This window comes from Rhinolophus ferrumequinum, chromosome 2 (genome assembly GCF_004115265.2).
Source record: "Rhinolophus ferrumequinum isolate MPI-CBG mRhiFer1 chromosome 2, mRhiFer1_v1.p, whole genome shotgun sequence".
In the NCBI taxonomy this organism is placed as follows: domain Eukaryota; kingdom Metazoa; phylum Chordata; class Mammalia; order Chiroptera; family Rhinolophidae; genus Rhinolophus; species Rhinolophus ferrumequinum.
The window spans coordinates 103,407,991-103,427,713 of NC_046285.1; the positions used below are offsets into that span (position 1 = coordinate 103,407,991).

Here is a 19,723-nt window from a genome sequence, read left to right on the forward strand (position 1 = left end):
ATTCTGAAAGTCACAAAACATTCAAGCTTCAAGAATATCTTCCCATCTTCAGAAATATATCACACACTTGTGTGTTTTGCAAAACGTACCCCCCATTCTGAAGAATGGTCTGTTATTTTAATGTCCTTCAATACACTGCTTTTTTGAAACACACACACACACGATTGTACTCAAGCTAGTCCATATTTACAAAGAATATTTTATTTAACTGCTAAGAAATACGCACATAATTAAGAGTGAAAATAAGAATATAAGGGGTAGCATTTTGGGTTATAAAATCAAATAATTTCTAAGAGTGGAGTACATTAAATCCCCAATTTTAAAATTCTTTTCTATGATAGTTATATTTCAACACACTTTAATCACTGACGTCAAAGAAAGAAAAATCTTTATAAGGTGAACGTCTTTGATACATGATTTTTTAATATATATTATTGCACATACCTTGAAAAGCAAAACATACCTTGAGAAATAAAAACTCAACAGAACTTCTGAAACAGTTTACATGGTAGGTGTTAATCAAATCCTCTAACATGAACATTTCAAATTACAAAAGTACCAAACGAAGGAGGATTTTTGAAAACACCCTGGCCCAATTCTGGGCAAACTTCCATTTTCATGAGCTTTCCAAGTAACTAAAACCCTTGATGAAAACACAACCAAACGCTTCTCACCTACATGCAGCCAAACGAAAGGCACGCAACTACTCAAACTACCTTTTTCCTCCTTTCAGGATCTGTTTTTGCGTGGATTTTTCTCATTTCTGCAAATGTCACCAAGGCATGGTAGCCGTGAGGATATGTGACCAGACCACGACTTCCTACACTATGCTGCTGATTTGCACTAACCATTAAATTGGTTTCACTTCCAGGAGTGAGGCCACATTTCAGTTTCCACCTGTGTGGATTTACCTCCACCTTCACCTCCAGACACTACCTACTAGACACATTTGCAAGAAAAACACGGCAGACCTCGCATCCCAGAACACAGAGAACCGACAGGCCGTTCCTCTCTAATTCCCACAAACCAAACATCACTGAGAAGAAAGTTTACTCCACAGCGCGCAGAGAAGTAGGTATTTTATTAAAGACAAATACATAACCGAGCGAACCGAATTACCACCATTTGAGTTATGAGAACGCTCCGTTCTCAGCATGAAGGATCCAAAAATCAAGTCAATATTGGCACGTCCCGTGACCAACGGCCACTCGCCAGGTACCTCTTCACTTCCACTGGGACTGGCTGGCATCCGCGATGCTAAGGAGTCATTCCAGAGCATCCAGAAGTTCAACACTGACAAGCCCATCTTTGTTTGTGCCCCTGCCCTCCAACCTCTCTGAGTCGGCTGCCGGTTCTAGCCACCGCGAGGGATAGTTAAAGAATATGAAAATTCAGATGCGCTCCAAAAAGCTTTTGCAAAAGTCATCCACGGCACTCAACAGTGAATTTAGAAAACCCGAATTTTTTCTGAGTTTGAAGTTTTTAAGCCTTGCGGATGGTTGGAGTAGGAAAAAGGAAATTTACTAGGCAGTGCAGAGGAAATCTTGTTGTCCTCTATTGTGGCAGTGGGGGTGTTGCCCAATCCTAACTTATCTGCCTTGATAAAGGAAACCAAAGAAAAGAGTAACAAGCACAAGATTTTGTCAAATGAAAAGGAACCCTTTCCTTACCTTAATAGTGCTGGCCATAATGCAATCAAGTTTATTGATCGTTAATAAATGTTAATAATAATTATTGCTTCTCTCTGACCAGAAAGTAGTTTTGATGAGGTTGTTTAGAGCGGATGAGATTGTGCTAAGTCTGGGAAATGAAGTCAGCCAATGGCAGGAAGAGGTTTCTATTGGTCCTGGCCGCCCAGCCCGAAGAAACAGGATATTTGGGAGTGGAGAGATAAGAGACCCTGAAAACAATGTTGTTTTTCTTGATGATATGCAGCCAGGAGATCTTTTTTTTTTTTTTTTTTATTTAAAAAAAAAAAAGGGCATCCATTGCCTGGGACAGGCCTGCCGCAGCAGGTGTGACCCGTGTGCCGCTGTGTGACACGCTGCACCGAGGCAGGATGCAGATGTGGCAGGACTCCGTATGGCTTCGCGTAGGCTGCCAGGGCCTCGGGACACAGGCGTGGAGGGCGCCCTGCAGCCAGGTGCCAGGCCTTCTCGGCCCCCATGTCCCTGGATCTGCCACACGATGGGGACACAGGACCGGAGCCTGCTCCCTGCTCCTTTCCCCTGCAAGGAAGCTCTGCACGTGGGACTTGGTTCAGGGGACGAGATGACGAAGCTTAATAAGAGCCATTCGCTTGCTGATTTTTAACAACCTGCCTTTAGTCAACATCTGAAGTGATGGTTTCTTTTTTTTCCCTCCAAACACGTTATTTTTCTTTGTTCCACAATCAACCGTAGCAAACACACATACTCTAGAATTAAAGTAACCGAGAAAAATAAAGAGGAAAATAGCCCTGTCCAACCCTTGTTTGCAAGTATTTATTTAAAATCCAAATAACTAAAACTACTACAAATACTTTATAATGTCAGTGAGCTGGTCCCACTCTGCCAAATGTCAGTGTTGCAAGAGGCCCACACAGAACTCTTGACTACACAGAGATGCCATGCGAAGACCTAAGTAAGTGGTTTAGAAGCCAGGCTGTAAGTTCAGGGCCACACGTGTGTTTTCCACTTGAAGGAAGTACAGCTCACATAGGCCTGAACATTCCTTAGAGGATTTCAGGCCTTTAATTACTCACTTGCAGGAAATTACTTGTTCTCTGGTAGAAACAACATTTTGCTTTGAATCGAGCTACATGAAAGTTGGACCAGTAAAGAGGTGTGGTCTCCACAGGGGACCCACAGAACACAATGGGCCCTCTCCTGAGTCACCCGGTGACTCTTGGTTTCAGAATGGATGCACAGTGAATTGATTTCACTCAGATTTCAGGCCTGCAGATGTCAGAGTTCCATCAACTGGCCCAAGTTACTATGTCTTTTATTGTCCCTTGACTATCCCCTTGTGTTTCAGAGAGAAGGGGGAGAGAGGAGAAAGATGAGGAGGAAGGGGAGGAAGGAGAAGAAGAAAAGGAAAAGGAGAAAGAAAAATTGAAAGAAAGAACGACACAACGAAAGAAAGAAAAACAAAAGAAAGAAAATATAAGAAATCTTGTTCTGTGTAAAAATCAGAACCTGACAATTTTTTAGCATCCACCTTTTGAAGGGATGTTGATTTCCGCTCTTTTCATCTCCGAACAATGAATGAGATGGTGGTGTACTGATTAAAATTTTGTTTCCCCTAAAATTTCAAAGGACTGAGTTGTTTTATCTGGGCAGCTTCCACTCGGAGAAGCTGAGAAAAAACGCTCTCTCACCTCCTCCAAAATGCCTTGCTTTTTGCTCTCCTCAGAAGCACGAATTTTAACTACTAACTGTAGTGCCCTAATAAGCAGAGCTCTACTATGGATTTCCCCAAAAAGCAGCCTTAAATAGGATGACTCCTTGGCTGACAAAGTCGCCATGGAAGAAAATTCTGCGTGGTCCTCCCTCATCACTGACTTCTGGTTTCCAAGCCCTGGGCCTATGCAGGCCGGGAGGCAACAGCTCATGGAGAAGGAATTCTTCTTTGCCGGTCTGCCCTTAACCTCTTGGTTCCTGCCTAATGCAAGTCAAACAGTGAACAGGGAAAATGGTTAACTCTCCATTGGGAAATAATGTCAAACGTACAGAAAAGTTACAAGATAATACAAAGAACTCCTACTCCCCATCACCCAGCTACTCCAACAGTCGGCAATTTACCTCATTTTCCTTGCTTTCTCTCTCTCTCTTAATTATGTAAAATGCTTGTGCACACAGAGGGTGACAAAAAAAATGTATACATATTTCAAGAAAGGAAAAAAAACTGTATGAAAATTGTAATACTTAATATGTGTATACCAATAATAAAAGATGAATACGTGTCACGTGTATACATTTTTTGGCACCCCCAGTACACGTGTATTTTTGAGTCTTTAATAAGAATAAAGAAAAAAAAAAAACAGATGCTATTATTTGACCTATTTCCTGAAGAGTCTATCCATAAGTTTTACTGAATGTCATTTTTAAAGTACATATAAATATAACAAGTGATCTAATAAAAAAGCTGATTTTGAGATAATGAATTATCCCATTACAAAATTTGAGAAAAGCAAATCTTCCTCATGTCTAATGACACAATGTTTGACTGATTCATATCCTCTCTAAAGAGAATAACTCCTGATGTCTACAGCGATGTATCATCCAAGCCCAGTATTCTCTGATATTTAATGCAAGATTCTTTAAAAAGAAACAAACAAACAAACTAAAGTCTGATTGGCTATTGACAGTAGAAGACATACCTATTCATTAGAACACAGAAGTGAGAAACCATTTTCCAAACACTATTCTCGAAGGAAATCACCTGAAGGTATAGACATCACTTTATCATCCCCTCACTGCTACCCAGGGCCTCTGCTATTAAATGGCCCCAGCACCAGATCCCTCAGCAGCAAAAGGACTGGCTGCCCTTCCAACTAGATGCCACCCCTCCTTTTGGGAAGCCACCCATCAGGTCACCAGGCAGATCCACTTTGGGGGCAGTCACAGGTGGCCTCCACCTGGGGGCCATCCTGCTGTGAATCTGTCAAGACAGGCTCCTTTTCCACCCTCCGTGGGACACAGTAAACAGCTTGCTCCACCTGTATGCTCCTCCCAGCATCTGTGTAAATAAACCATACATTTCCATTTTACACCTGCACCTTGTGGACCCATGAGCCATGAATTTGCCAAAGCCTTTTGCAAGCCTGTTCATAGCTGACTCCAAATAAAAAGAAGGAAATAATGTATAACAGACCATACATTTACTGTAATTCTAAAAGGAGCACGGCCATTTATGTGTCCTGGAACCATGCCTTACCATTTTCTAAAGAGTCAACAAATTCTCACCCTTGTCCTCTTACTAACTTCTCCATGTGGGAATCCACGGAGGAAGGTCAAGAGTTGAAAACACTTCGGAGGAGGGCGACAGAGTTCTAGAAATGATGCAGGAGCATAGCAAAGAGATAACGGGACATAATCTTAATTGGGACACAACAGAAGGTTCACTTGTGGCTGATTGATCCCTGTATTAAACATCCATACAATAAAATGCTTATCAGCATTAAAAATATTGCAGAAAAATGATGTAATAAATACCTAATAATACGGAAATCTATTATGGTACGATGCCTGGTACGTTAAAACTCAGGTTTTTATGAAGGACAAATATATCACAGACCCATTTGTTAAAAATACAAAGGCAAAATAGAAATATTATAGGTTATATATTATAATAGAAATGGTAGAGAATCTTTCTTTCCTTTTTTGTCCCCCCTTCCCCTCTGGTGTATCTATATTTTCAAAACATTTACAATAAACATAAATTTCATTTTAAATGTAAAAGTTATATAAGTACCACGTAATGTTCTGTTTTTGTAAATATCTCTATAACATGCAGCACACAATACCTATTGCCAAACTCTGTATGTGCATGTACCGAAATATGCATCCTTTCTAAATGTCTACAGCAAGAATAGACTAGCTCTTTTGGATTAATTTTCATTAGGAAACCCAGGAGACACTCGTGTTTTGTGACGACGGTCACCTATCCTGCATTAACCCATCCAGTCAATACTAATGAAGTGCCTTTTCACGCCAGGCATCCTGGGCGGTGCTAGGAAACAAGGGTGACAGGGCTCTGTCCAGTCACTGGGTGTCAGGAAATCTGTCATTCAGCTCAAAGTCCATACTCACGAAACTGCAGAGCCTGGGACCGACCCATGAAACGCTGACTTTTTAAGGGCAAAACAATAGGGCAAAAGTGCTGTATATTGTCCCTACAATGACAGATGAATCTTAAAATATATACTGTTTGGATTATTCCTGAGCATCCCAAGGATTTTTGCCAGGGCTGTGCCTGAGACTGCAGATAAGGATCAAGCATTTGACCTGTCCCCACAATGGAAAACTCCACCACTCGGTGGAACTTTTCCATCTCTGTCAGCTGGAGGACTGGCCTGAGGATATGTGCAGTGTAAGGCAGTCTCTGTCCCCAGGGTCATGCATTTTACGCTGGTTAAGAACTGCTTTTCTATTCAAAGCAAACTTCATGGATAGTTTCACGCCCCTGGGTAAGACTGTGTATGGGTGTGGCGTAGCCTCCAGCAGCACATTAAGAAACAATCCAATTACAATTTAAATAACTATTGTTTCAACACTTTCTCTAGGTGGTTAATATATTCTGCAGCATCTTGGTGGATTTGAACTAATCTAAACCAAGGATATTATCACACACTAAATCCTCAACTTCTCAACACCAAGTTGCAATTTCCTTAATTTTGAAGCACAGGTCAGTTCAGTTCTATAGGCTCAAATGGAGCAATGATTTCAATGAACACAATTTCATAAGCATCACACATATTCTCAAATTTCATAAGTGCCGCGCATAGTCTCATATTTTGCCAACATTGCTCTTACCCAACACCCTAGGCCCCTAAAAATGCAGGAGCATTGAAACCAGGATCAGGAATCCTAAATAGGTAAATTTGTTATTCATGGCTTTAAAAACAAAACAAAACAAAAACAACCCTAACAGCACAGTAATTATCTTGACATAATGGCTTACGTTTAAAAGAACTTGTATATTTCCTGTTTCAATTATGTTTATACATATCATTGTGAACCGTTAAATGCATTTCAAGGTCTTTATCCATATAACTGGGCATACAGGAGCAGAGATGCCATAGGCATCAGATTGCCACCTGTCACCACCAGGCTTAGTCTAGTACCCATGCCCCAGAACACAAAGGCATGTGGCCACCCTGTCTACAGGTTGTCCTGCGCCTCTGTCCCCTACTCAGATCTGGAGTTCTGTGGCCCAGTCACTGCCCTCAGCCATCACCCCTGGCCACTCACAGAAGTTACTTGGCGCTGCTGAAATTAGATTTTAATCACTAGTTCGATTTTTACATGTGTTTGTTTGAGTGTGTTAATCTCACTTATAAGATACTGGACATCAGCTTTGTTTTTCTCTTGATCTGTAATTGTATTAAGTTAGTACAAAAGTAATTGCAGTATTTAACCTTTTTAACCACAACTACTTTTGCACCTAAAACTACAAGTGTGTGTGTGTACACACTGCTGCGTACAGGAAGATCAGCAAGTGCACTACAGTGCCACCCAATTAGTGGAAATTCTCAGAGAAGCCTGCATTACAGAGTTGCTGCTCCCCTGCTTTATAAAGGCTGCTTCTAGTCTTAGACTGAGGTGGCCTTTCATTGGTTCACGTATTTGCTCACTTGTTCATATCACAAATGGAATCATAACTGAGACCAAGGACAAAATGTGTGCCGCAAATGCATCCACTTTTGCAGGCGTGTCACCAGGCAGTCACACACTACCTGGGTCCTAGTCCCACCCTGGAAGTCAGACAGGGGACAGCACGGGAGTCTGTCTCACTGCGGCAGCTGCTTCACTGCCCCCTGTCTGCCCTGTCCCCTCCCTATATTGTCTCCTCTCCTGCAAAGTGAGGTACAGGGTATTTCCCTCTTGGAGGTATAAAGTGCAGCTCAAATCAAGGCAGACCAGTTCTTTTCCAGTTACGAAAATTTGTTGATTCTGTCTAAATTTACTGAATGAAATCGAAACTATGATGTAGATTTATTCATAGTTTTCATCGGATCCCAATACAGATCTCAATATAGCACACTTTGGGAAGAGCTGCAGTAATCGGGACAAGTGGAGACGTTGTTTCTGGATTGCCAATGACAGGCAGAAGACACGGGTGGCTTGCCTGGTGCATACTGTTTTATCTTTTATTTACAGCTACCGAAATAATTCTGCCTCAAGGATTTTAGGAGGCAACCACCTCTTGGCCAAAGAAGTACACTGCTTTGTTTATTTGCCAACTAGAAACCAGAAGTCAGCCTGGCGGGGAATTTCCCTTTAAACTGCTCGAATTGCTGTCACTAGAGGGTGCTAAATGTCCCTCTAAAAGGCCCTTAGAGGGACGAGGAGTATGCCTAACTCGTGACTTTCCATTCCTTGAACTGTAGGATATTATTATCCTACAACGTTGTCTCGCTTTTATCCGTTAAAATTAAAGTCCAACATTCAGAATGTAGAAGTTGTTTTTGAAAATATTTAACTGCTAATTATTACAGAGCATAAGGACATACACAGGCATAAGGAACAATGACAAATTTTACAGCTCTGCATGTCAGACGGAAGGCATCGTTTTTCTGGGTGAGATTCGGCCATGGAAATTCTATTATTGATTATTGCTCTCCACCACTATGAGTAATTTCAAAACCTGACGAATATTCTACTTCACAATAATTCTAGATGGTTTGAAACGTGCCTGGTCCTAGTTCCATCAAACTAACAGTAAATTTTGCGTGCACTTGATTTCCCTGTAGACAATACGGCTTTCAGTGTTAGCACTCTGCCTGAATTCAGGTATTAGATCCTTTCCAGAGATGAGAATCGTTGGAAGAACATGGATTATACTATAATATGTGAGAGAGATACTTTGCAGTACTTTCCTTTATTTAAAAAAAAAAGTGTGTAGTATTTTGGGATATGCATATTATAGTCGTCACTTATAAAAATGATTTACAATAGTAACACACGTGAAATAAGCTTTAAAACTATATATGAGGGCTTTCTTGAAAACAATCTTATTATGCAATTACACTGACTTTTAGGTCATCAAAATGTTAGACACTTAAAGTGAAATGCGGCACCTTGGAGATACTTGGCAAAAGTTAACATATTTTGCAACTTTTCTCTTTTTGTCCTCACTTGTACTCAAACATATCTGTAGTATTTCCTTTTTTCCCCCTTGCACTCCGGTTCATATACCAAGGACTGGTGGGGTCAATGGGTGACAGTTGTTTGTGTTCCTGGCTGCCTGGAGGCGGAGCTGTGTGGGTGAGGCTCCGCCCAATATCTGAAGAGGCTCCAGGACCACAGTTGGTGACGTGTTTTCCTCACGGTCTGCCAGGAGAGCAGAGGTTCCTTTTCAGTGCGCTCTACAGAAAGATAATTAAGGCACTATTCCATCTGTTAGTCTGCGATTTTTAAATGGAAACAAACTTTACTTTTGCACATAAATGGCACAGAATACATGGGACAAGGCGCTGAAAACTGTAACAGCAGTGGGGTCCACCCAGCCTCACTGGGACGCAACTCCAGAAAAAAGACGATGGCACAAGAGAAGGAGATTCCAGGCTCGGTGCACCCAGCACCCACCGTATTCACTGCTAAGGATCAGCTAGCCTACGTGGAAACTGAGGCATGTGAATTAACTGAGGCAGAGCTAACTTCTATGTCAGCAAGCGAAGGACACGAACACACTGGCAGGACAAGCTGGGTGACAGCCTCAGAGGGTGAACGGGGTGCAGCATCCTGATCACAGAGGCCTTGGCTCAGGGCGGCGAGGCCTCAGCCTGGCTTCATCCTCGTCTGCTCCACAACTCAAGGAGTCACTTAATTCCTCTGTGCCAATTTTCCACTTGTAAACTCTGCAGGTTCATTCACAGACCAAGAACAGCTCATCTCCGGGAGCCCCCAGGGCTCTGTCATAGGGCCGGTAACTCTGCAAGGTTTTGCTGAGTGAGTGAGTGAATGAATGAATGAATGAATGAAGCAAGCAAGCAAGCGTGACTACAGAGCCCTGGGGCACTGGGGAAAGGCTGTGCCAGTGGCCAGTGCAGGAGAGGCCCTCCAGGGCCTGAAGTTTGAGTTGAACTTGACACCCCCCAGGATGGCGGAGGTACTTCCTACAGTGAGAGGCCTTGTAACAGGCGCAGCAACTGTTCCTGCACACACCTGCAGAGGTGGAGCCAGGGCCAGCGGTGGCCAAAACACCCTCTCTTGCCTCAGTTCTGAACAGAACACACCAGGCACCACTCCATTCATCCGGTTTTCAGCTGCTTGCCAATCAATGCCTCCGATCTGCCTCCAATTCAAGACGAAAGCTGCTTCTTCGGTTGTGAGCCACCCATGCCTCCCCCGTCACATACACAAAATAGATGATGGTGACGATGAAGACAGATGATGATGAAGATGATAGATTGATAGATAGATAGATAGATAGATAGATAGATAGATAGATAGATAGATAGATAGATGCAGGGAGAGAGACAGGCTGGCCGTCTGCCCCACCACCATGCCCCTCCCCCCATCAGTAAGCCAATTCCTGTCCCAAGTGTCTAGGCCACAAGCATGGATAACTTCAGGGGTGATTTTTTTGAGCAATTTTCTCAGATCAAGGCACTGGGGAGTGAGGACGGCCAACGGTCTTTAAGAGACTTTCCAACTCCATACATCATGGGATTTCCATCTCAATAATTGACCTACCAATACCAGACAGTGAGTGGATACTCAATTTTAACAAAATACTGAATGAATGAACAAGTGAATGAATGAATGAATGAGTATATACCGGTATGCCCTCTATTTTGCCTGCATTGTGATGAGTTTACAGCAGACTTATCTGAATTGCAAAATAAAATAATAGCTTGCATTTGTATACTACTTAGCCCTTGCAATTTTCCAAAGTAACACCGATTAGAATTATTTCCAGCGAAACTATTACAGCAACTGGGTTAGTTTCACATGTACGTTCATTAGAAACCCTCAGAATGGCAGATTCGCTGCATTTCTAGACACTTGAAATATCACCCATGGCGATTGTATTTCTCAAGATGGCCCAGTAAGATTTCCCATCACACATGCCCTTCTTACAAAGTGACATTGATGTTGCTTCCATCAGAAGGTAGGGTCCATGTCCCCAGTCATTGAAGGTGGATGGGCCTGTGACTACAGAATAAGTTCATCTATGTGACTTCCAAGGCTACCTGTAAAGATGATTCAGCGTCTACCTGTTGTCTTGGGAACAGCACTCTTCCACCTCACCCACCATACTGCAAGGAAGCCCAAGTCACATGGAGAGGCCATCTGCAGGTAAACCAGTCATCAGTCCACCCAACAGGCAGCACCAAACCCCAGAGGTGGAAGTGAAGAAACCTTCAAGATGACTCCAGCCCCAGCCGCCCCTCAACTGCAACCGTCTAAGAGACCCTGAGCAAAAATTGCCTACTGCAGCCCAATCAACCCCTGGAACCACGAGGAGCAAGTAATAAAATGATCCTTGTGATTTTAAGCCACTGAGTTTTGGAGTGATTTGCTATGCAGCGAAAAGTGATTGGAACACCATCAGAAGTTTCCTTCTTCAAAAAGAGACTTTTTCAATACTGTTAGAGTAGAAAGCAGTCTCCCCATGTGATTCTCCATCCATTCGTGGGATTATCACTGGCGACAGCCGTATGCTCAGCCTTCTGTGAGGCACTGATGACACGGGAGAGAAGAGAAGCAATTCTCAGCCAAACAAACAAAAACCCTCACATTAGTTGGAGAGAAAAAAAAAAAAAAGGCAAAATCACAACAGCTTTTTGACTCAAGAGAAATGACAAAAGTCGTGAACACCAACAGCTCTTCGCTCTCCTCCTGCCCTCTTCCTCTCTGTTCACTAAACATACATGTGCCTCAGAGTCACGTGACCTCATCAGAGAAGACCCCCACCCCCACCCCTCGAGGCTCTGCTCCTGACTTTCTTCCTCAGTCCATGCCCAGTGCCAGCAGCCCCCCGAGGTGTCACATTGCTGGTGCCCCATTCCCATTTTCTAGAAACATCTCTGCCCCCACCAACCCCAAGAGATGTGGGGAAACTTTAATTTCCCCCTCTGTGACTTCCACAGAAATGGGGGTGGCGGATGAGAAGTAGAGGGAAAGGCTTTATTACCTCGAGTTACTAAAAAGAAAGCCCTAGTGTTTAAAGGTGTTGTTATTATTTTCCCTGAAACACTAGCTCCGGGAAATCAGGGACTGTGTCTGGTCCCAAGGCATCCAGGTCGCCATGGGGGCTTCCATCGGTCAATTTTGACTCTAATGAGAGCCATGTGCAAGACTGCAGTGGTGGGCCTGGCCAGCTACTGGACGAGAACCTTCTCGTGGGCTCAGGTACACACAGGGGGTCTCTGTTCCGAGAACCACCGTCCTGTGTGCTCCTCCCCTCAGAAGAGCATGAGCTAAACGGCCGTCCTGAGTGGAATTCTCCCCAAACATCTGTGAGGCTTCTTTAAAGGAGCAAAGTCATCTTGCTTTGAAACTCACATACTGAATTCCTGGAGATGAAGCACTGCTGTTCTGATCCCAGATAGCTGGAGCGCCCAAACCTCGCCTCCTGGACCGGGTTGGGATCTGCGATATTTGATTCCATATTACTTAAAGCTGTTTCAAGCTTTTCATCAGGAATGGAAACCATTAATGTATCTCACACGCCACTCTCTGTTTCATGGAATTCTTGCACTGGGGAGCTCTTTTTATTTTATTATTTTCTTTAACAGCCAGAAAACTGGGAAGTTCACAAAGAAATTTTTCAACTGCCTTAAGTGACCCTTAAGCTAACAGGTTTTGCCTAATCTGTAAATTGGAGTTGAAAGTATTTCAGTGCCGTCGGAGGACGGAGCGCTTTGTCTTTAACAGAGCAGGGAGACCGCTAACAATGGGGCTACACATACCTTGTTAGTCACCGCAAACCAAAAACAGATGTGAAGTATCAGCGGCTACCTTGTCCTGACCCAGGGAAGCTGCGGCTAGTCCAGATCATTCTTAATAACTCAAAACTGCCACCTTTTAACGATCTAATTTTTTTCTCACTTACAAATGCAAAAGAGAATTGACAGAAAGCACTAAAATCCATTTCCCTCTGAACATACACAGATTTCTCTGATAAGACACAGGAATGAAAGCTTTCTCCACGAAACTGTGCTGCTGGCATCTAGATTTCATATTAGGTGATCACTGTCTTTAACAAAACAAGATCTGGAAGGACAGAAACTAGACTGAAAATGAGATATTCCTGTTGTTACCTTTTCCCAAGATGCTTGCAAATATAAGAAAACGTAGAGGTTTAGGGTGAAGACTCTAGCAACCCAAAATATTTCCCTAAGATGGAAACCATTTTAATTTCCAGTCATTTTCCTGAATTTAACGAGCATAAGTGGAGAAAAATCAATAGACACACGAACGATTCATAACCTCCCGAATGAAGAAATCAATCATTCTGCACTAAATTTGAGCATTCTATCAACATTATGCTTACTTACTAGATCCAAGAGGAACTATTTTAACATAAAATCAAATAAAATCAAAAATCAAATATAAAATTGTTTCAGACATTAAATGTTGTTTTTCACCTTACAGCAATCACGAGGTGGAATGACTAATAATACAAGGCTAGACACTGATTGATTGTTAATGGTTATAAATATAGCAATTACACTGTCATGCTACATAGGACCTGAGTCCTACACTGAAATTAGACCGAAGCATGTGTATAGGTAAAAGGAGAAGAACAGTCATATTACCATATTTCATCAATGTAAGACTATGGATGTTAAGATGTAAAGTACATCACGATTTAATGTATCACTAGGAAAGAAAAAATAATTCTGCCAAAAAAATTAGCCAGAATACATTCTTATCCATCAACTGTAAGACACATCGAATTTTTTAAAACAAATTCGTGCCTTAGAAGAGATGCAATGCCGTATACTTATGAAAGAACAAGTCATGCAAACACTAAAATGTTATTTGGAATAGACTGCAGGGTTTCTCAACCTTGGCACTACTGACGTGTTGGGCTGGGTAACTCTTTGTTGTGGGGGGCTGTCTTGTGCACTGTAGGATTTTTGCTAGCATCCCTGGCTTCTACCCACAAGACGCCAGTAGCACCTCCCTCACCCCCCAGTTATGACAATCAAAACTGTCTTCAGACATTGCCAAATGTCCCTGAGGGCAGAAGCAAAATCACCCCAGCTGAGAAACACTAGAACAGAGCAATTCAATTTGGTCAGCTTCACAATATAATTTAGTCTATGAATAAATGACAGACTGTCAGCCAACTGGAAACTGTATTGTTGGATGACATGTATTGACCTAAACAACATTACACAAACAAACAGCTGGTGCCCGTCCAGGAGTGCATGTTGGCCATCCCAACCAACATGAGGTGAAAGAACTTGGAGAAGTGCTCAGCATCGCGAGGAAAATGCAAATCAAAACCACAATGCGCTTGATTATATTCTCCAAACTGTCTTTCGTATCCCCGTGGCAATATTGTGGCTATCAATTTGTGCTTTCTAACCCCCTCAGCTTTTCCCCCTGCCAAAAAATTAAATAAATAAAATGAATTAGTTAATATGGTTAAAAAAAATACAATGAGCTATCACCTCATACCTGTTAGGACAGCTATTTTCAAAAAAACAAATAACAACTGCTGGCAAAGATATGGAGAAAAGGGAACCCTCGTGCACTGTTGGTGGGGATATAAATTGGTGCAGCCGCTATGGAAAACAATTAAAAACAGAACTACCATATGATCCCACAATTCCACTTCTGGATATTTATTCCAAGAAAACAAACTCACTGTCTTGAAAAGATATCTGTACTCCCACGTTCACTGCAGCATTATTCACAATAGCCAAGACTTGGAAACAACTTAAGTGCCCACTGACAGATGAATAGATACGGAAAATGTGGTATATACATACAGTGGAATATTGTTTAGCCATAAAAAAGAAGGAAATCCTGGCATTTGTGACAACATGGTTGGACCTTGAGGGCATTATGATAAGTGAAGTAAGTCAGACAGAAAAAGATAAACACTGTAAGACCTCACTGATGTGTAGAATAAAAAATAAAGCTTGAATTCATAGATACAGAGAACAGATTGGTGGTTACCAGAGGCAGGAGGAGAGGGGTGGATAAAATGGGTGAAGATGATCAAAGGGTATAAACTTTCAGCTATAAGATAAATAAGTCTGGGGATGTAATGTACAGCATGGTCACTATAGTTCATATAATAATACTATATTGTATATTTGAAAGTTGCTAAGAGCAAATCCTAAAAGTCTTCATCACAAGAAATAAAATGTGTAACTATGAGTGGTGATGGATTTTAACTAAATTTACTGCAATGATCATTTCATAACATATATATCTATCAAATCATTATGTGGTACACCTAAAGCTAACACAACATTATATGTCAGTTATAACTCAATAAACAATAAACGAATAAAAGAAGTTGGATGAGGGCAAGTCACTATCATAAGATTTCACAATTCATAAACTACACAATAAATATTAAAACAAATAAAGAAAATAAAAAAGGTAGCCAAAACACCATATTTTGGGCCTACCCATATCACAACAATAAAAAAAGTTTAATGTTTGCAGCCTTGGCAAGAATGTAGAGGAAAGAGCATTCTCATTCATGTCTATTGGGAATGTAGATTAATACCTTATCAGAGGACAATTTATCCTATTTCTATTCTAGAAATAATCTTTAACTATTAGGTTGATGTATAAGTAATTGCAGTTTAAAAGGCTAAAAATAACTCCAGAAACCACAAATACTTTTGCACTACCTAATATTAGATATTGAGTAAATCATCCAAATCCTTCTTAAAAGGAAACTCCAGAAAAATGAAGAAGGAAAATTCCAGGCCCAGATTGATTTATCATCAAATTCTACCACATTTAAAGAAGAATTAATGCCAGTGTGTGCGAATTAATGCCAGGAACACTTGATATCAAAATGATACTAATACATATGAGAAATGAAAATTACAGGCTGATTTCACACATAACTGCAGATGCAAAAGCCGTGAAAAGCAAATCCAACAGCATATAAAACAGAATAATATATACTATGATTAAGTTGGATATCGTCTAAGAATGAAACGTTACTTTAATCAATGTAATTTATTTTATATTGCAAAAAAGAAAAATTATATGATAATCTTGAATAAAAGAGGCAAAAGTATTTGATAAAATTCAATACTAATTCATGATAAAATTTCTCAGTAAATTAGAAACAAAAGGAAACTGTTATCAATCCCGTAAAGGGCATCTACCAAACCCTACAGTAAATCATATACTTTAATGGTGAAACTCTGAAATCTAATCCTTTGAAGTCGGGAGAAAAGACAAAGAGTCTCACTATCACCACATTTGTTACAAATTGTATGGAGGTCCCGGTCAGTACATAAGGAAAGAAAATGAAATAAAATACCAAGCAATTGGGGAAAAATAGATAAAACTTTAAACTGTTAGCAAATAATATATTTTTACATTAAAAATCCAAGAAAATTTAGAAATGAATCATTAGAATTAAAAGCTTAAGAAGTTTGCTAGCTATAGATCAACAGCAAAAACTCAATTTTATTTCTATAGATCAGCATCAATAGAAAATGAAATTTTAAAATGATATGATTTTCATTAGCAAAAATGTCTTAAAATATGGCAATAAATCTAATATAAATCTAATCTAATATGTGCAGGACCTTTATACAGAAAACTACAAAATATTATTGAAAGAAGACCTAAATAAATGAATAGTTGTACCATATTCATGGATTGAAAGACTTAATACTATAAAGATATCAATTCTTAATTCTCTTCAAACTGATCAAGAGAGTCAATGTGCATCCTATTAAAATTACAAGATTTTTGTACAACTTGACAAATCGATTCTAAAATTTATATGGAAATGCACAGGGTCAAAAACAGACAGGGTCAGGATGCTCTTAAAGAAGAGTGAGATGGGACAACTTGTTCTCCCAAACATTATTACAAAGGCCCAGTGATTAGGTCAGAGTGGTACAGGTATAAACAAACAAAACAATGGAAAAGAAAAGAGAGCCCAGAAATAGATTCATGCATATATGAACAGACATGATTTTTGGCAAAGGTGGCACGCAAAGCAGTGAAAAAACAAAATCTTAGAAACCTGGTGCTGGGAAATGGGATATCCATATGGAAAAAAAGAAACATGACAACTGACTCATACAATCACAAAAATCAATTCCAGGTGAACTGTATATAATAAGGTGACAGGCAAAACAATAAAGTTTCCGGAACATAACACAGAGGAATACCTTCATGACTTTGGGATAGGGAAGAGTTTATAAATAAGGCACAAAACACTAACTAAAAAGGGAAAGACTGATAAATTGAACTAATTATAATTTAGAAAAAAAAAGTAAGAACTTTTTTTGCATTAAAAGACATTATTAAGAAAATAAAATGGCAAGCCATGGAATGGAAGATGATATTTTTAACATACCTAACCTACTATTCATACCCAAAATACGTAAAGGACCCTTATCAATCACTGAGAAGACCCACAATCCAATGGAAAAACAGCCAATGGAAAGGGATGATTTTGCCTTATGTAATTAATGTATCAATTCCACTTTTTCCAGGTGGAAGGAAGTGGAGAGCAGTGATATGAAGCATCATGAATACTTGTCATGACTCTCACTACTCCTCTATGAGGGTTACCTCCTCAGTGAGGGCCCAGGAACTGGAGGGCGTGACCCTCAGTGACAAGAGTCCCTCACCCAGAAGTGGCCCTCACCCAGGAGTGGCCCTCATGGAGGAGGTGGCAGTCAGTTAACACCTACACAACAAATAGGAGCTGTGTACAGATGCAGAGAAGCAGCCCTCCAGGTTAAGGACCAGCTAATTCAATACTCCTGAGCCAGACATTAGCTTGGTCCATCAGGGAAAACGAGAGAACACCAGTGCGCCATGTCCTAGGGCTGGGTGATTTCATCCGGCACCCACAAGGCAGACAAGGGCCAGCTCATGTTGAGAAGTTTGGACTTATCCCCAATATGGTGGGAAGCCACTGGTGCTGGAGATTATTTACATAGAGATTGTACGATCTGATTGATATGTTCTAAGGGCTCTCCAGCTGCTACAGAAGGAAAAAATTTGTTAAAAGGCAAAAGGGAAGCTGGGAGAAGTTGGCTAAGACGCTACTGCATCAATCCAGGTGAGTGATGATGGACCCGGAGCTACTGGAGGAAGAGTTGATGGGACCGGCTGACACACTGGAGGAACAGAGTAAAGAAAAGAAGATCAGAGATGATTTGTGGTTGTTTTGTTTTATTGTGTGGCCTTAGCAACTGGGAAGATAGTGATTGCACTTTACAAAGATGGGGGAGACTTGGAGAATACAAATTTGGGATGACAGATCAGGATTTGTACTGAAAGTCAAAGGTGCTTAGAGCTATGCATGTTGTGATCTCAATTAAGAGATGGTTATAAATAGGGAGGAAAGACTGCGAGTTACTGAAATTTGGGTGGTTTTTAAGCCATGCGATTTTAGGGGGGAAGAGGAGAATGCAGATAACAGTGATTAAGCTGAGCCTTGCGACTGGCTTCACGGAGAAGCTCAGCAGAGAAAGAAGAGCCAGCCTAGGCTGCAGGGCAGCGAGGCAGGATTCCCACGCAGTTCTGAGTGCCCATCGGAGATCTGCGGTCACAGATTCAGAGACCAGCCGGCCGAGTCCTGTATGCTTCCTCAGGCAACATTCAACAGCTCAAAGGGCAGCTGCTATACACGGAGCTAAGCCCTGGGCCAGTCGTCACAAAACCTCACCAGGTATGTCTATGATTAGCTCAGCTTTATCGCTGAAGGTACAGACACAGAGAAGTTGATAACTTGCCCATAGTCACAAGAAGTTGAGATATCAATTAGGATATCTAGTTATAAACAGGGAGGTAAGAATGGGAGTTACCAACTTTGAAGCAAAGTCTTTTAACTCTTTATTTCACAACCATAAATGCTATCATGATGCTACCTCCAAAGCAAGCGGGAGGTACTCCGGGACAAAAGGAACCCATAAAAGGGAAACTCACAAAAAGAGACAAAGTGTGAAACTTAAATTAAGAACATTATTCAGTGTTTTCAGAAAAGGTATCCATATAAAAACGGTGTGGTTCAACAAACAGTGAGGAAAAAGGTAGAAATGAAACTTATTCAATGTGTTTGCAAGACACCATAATTCAGGTTCAAAATCTGGAAACTAAATTAAAATCATAAACAACTCTTTCACTGCGTTAATTAATTTCAAGGTTTTTTTTAATGTGTCAGCCATCCACAAAAACAAAAAGTAGATATTTTGACTACTTTATGCATTTAATAACAATTTGTGCTGCTTTCTATATAAATGACATTATTTTTATGTATAAAATTTTCCGATTGTTATTCATTCTTGAAAAACACAAAAATCTAGAAAAGTGTACATCTGCTTTCCTAAATTTCCTTTCCGGAAGTTTCCATCCTCAGTGGATAGAAATATTCATTCAGATATATCCGACCGTCCCGGCAAAAGGGTTAAGAAATGTTTTAGAAATCCGCAGCCCAAATCAGACACAACATGACAAAGCTCCGCTGAACAGGCAAGAGTTAGAATCTTGGAACTGACTTCCAGTGAATAAACTTCACTTGGCAATTGTGATTATCGTTAAGTTTGATCAGATAAGCATTAGAGAGGCTCCAGGGTACATTTGCAGATCCAGACACCCTTAAGTGTGAAATTCTTGAACATATTTGCAATTTGTGGTTTGAATATTAAAAATATGACGTGAGTGATATTCAGATATCTGTGGGTAAATGTGATAATTAGTGCTGTCATCAGGACTAATGTTCTCAGTACGCAGGGTTATAATTCTTGTTATGTACAATAACTACAAATAATACCAGATGAAATGGAGTTTTCTGTTACAGAAATGCTTAAATTTAAACCTAGAGCAGCATTAAT

General features: G+C 40.7%; 1 protein-coding gene across 8 annotated transcripts in view; it reads right to left on the bottom strand.

Annotated features, from left to right (window-relative positions):
• The window catches only part of ERG (ETS transcription factor ERG), a 253,890-nt gene that overhangs the window by 107,092 nt on the left and 127,075 nt on the right, over positions 1-19,723 (bottom strand). Inside the window, exon 1 of one of the 8 annotated variants that reach the window (XM_033132096.1) lies at positions 1,671-1,822. The exons of the other annotated variants lie outside the window; for them this stretch is intronic. Within the exon in view, the coding sequence (XP_032987987.1) occupies positions 1,671-1,688 (18 nt within the window). The 5' untranslated portion in view covers positions 1,689-1,822. Of the gene's footprint in view, positions 1-1,670; positions 1,823-19,723 lie in introns of those variants that run through there. 8 annotated transcript variants of the gene reach the window in all.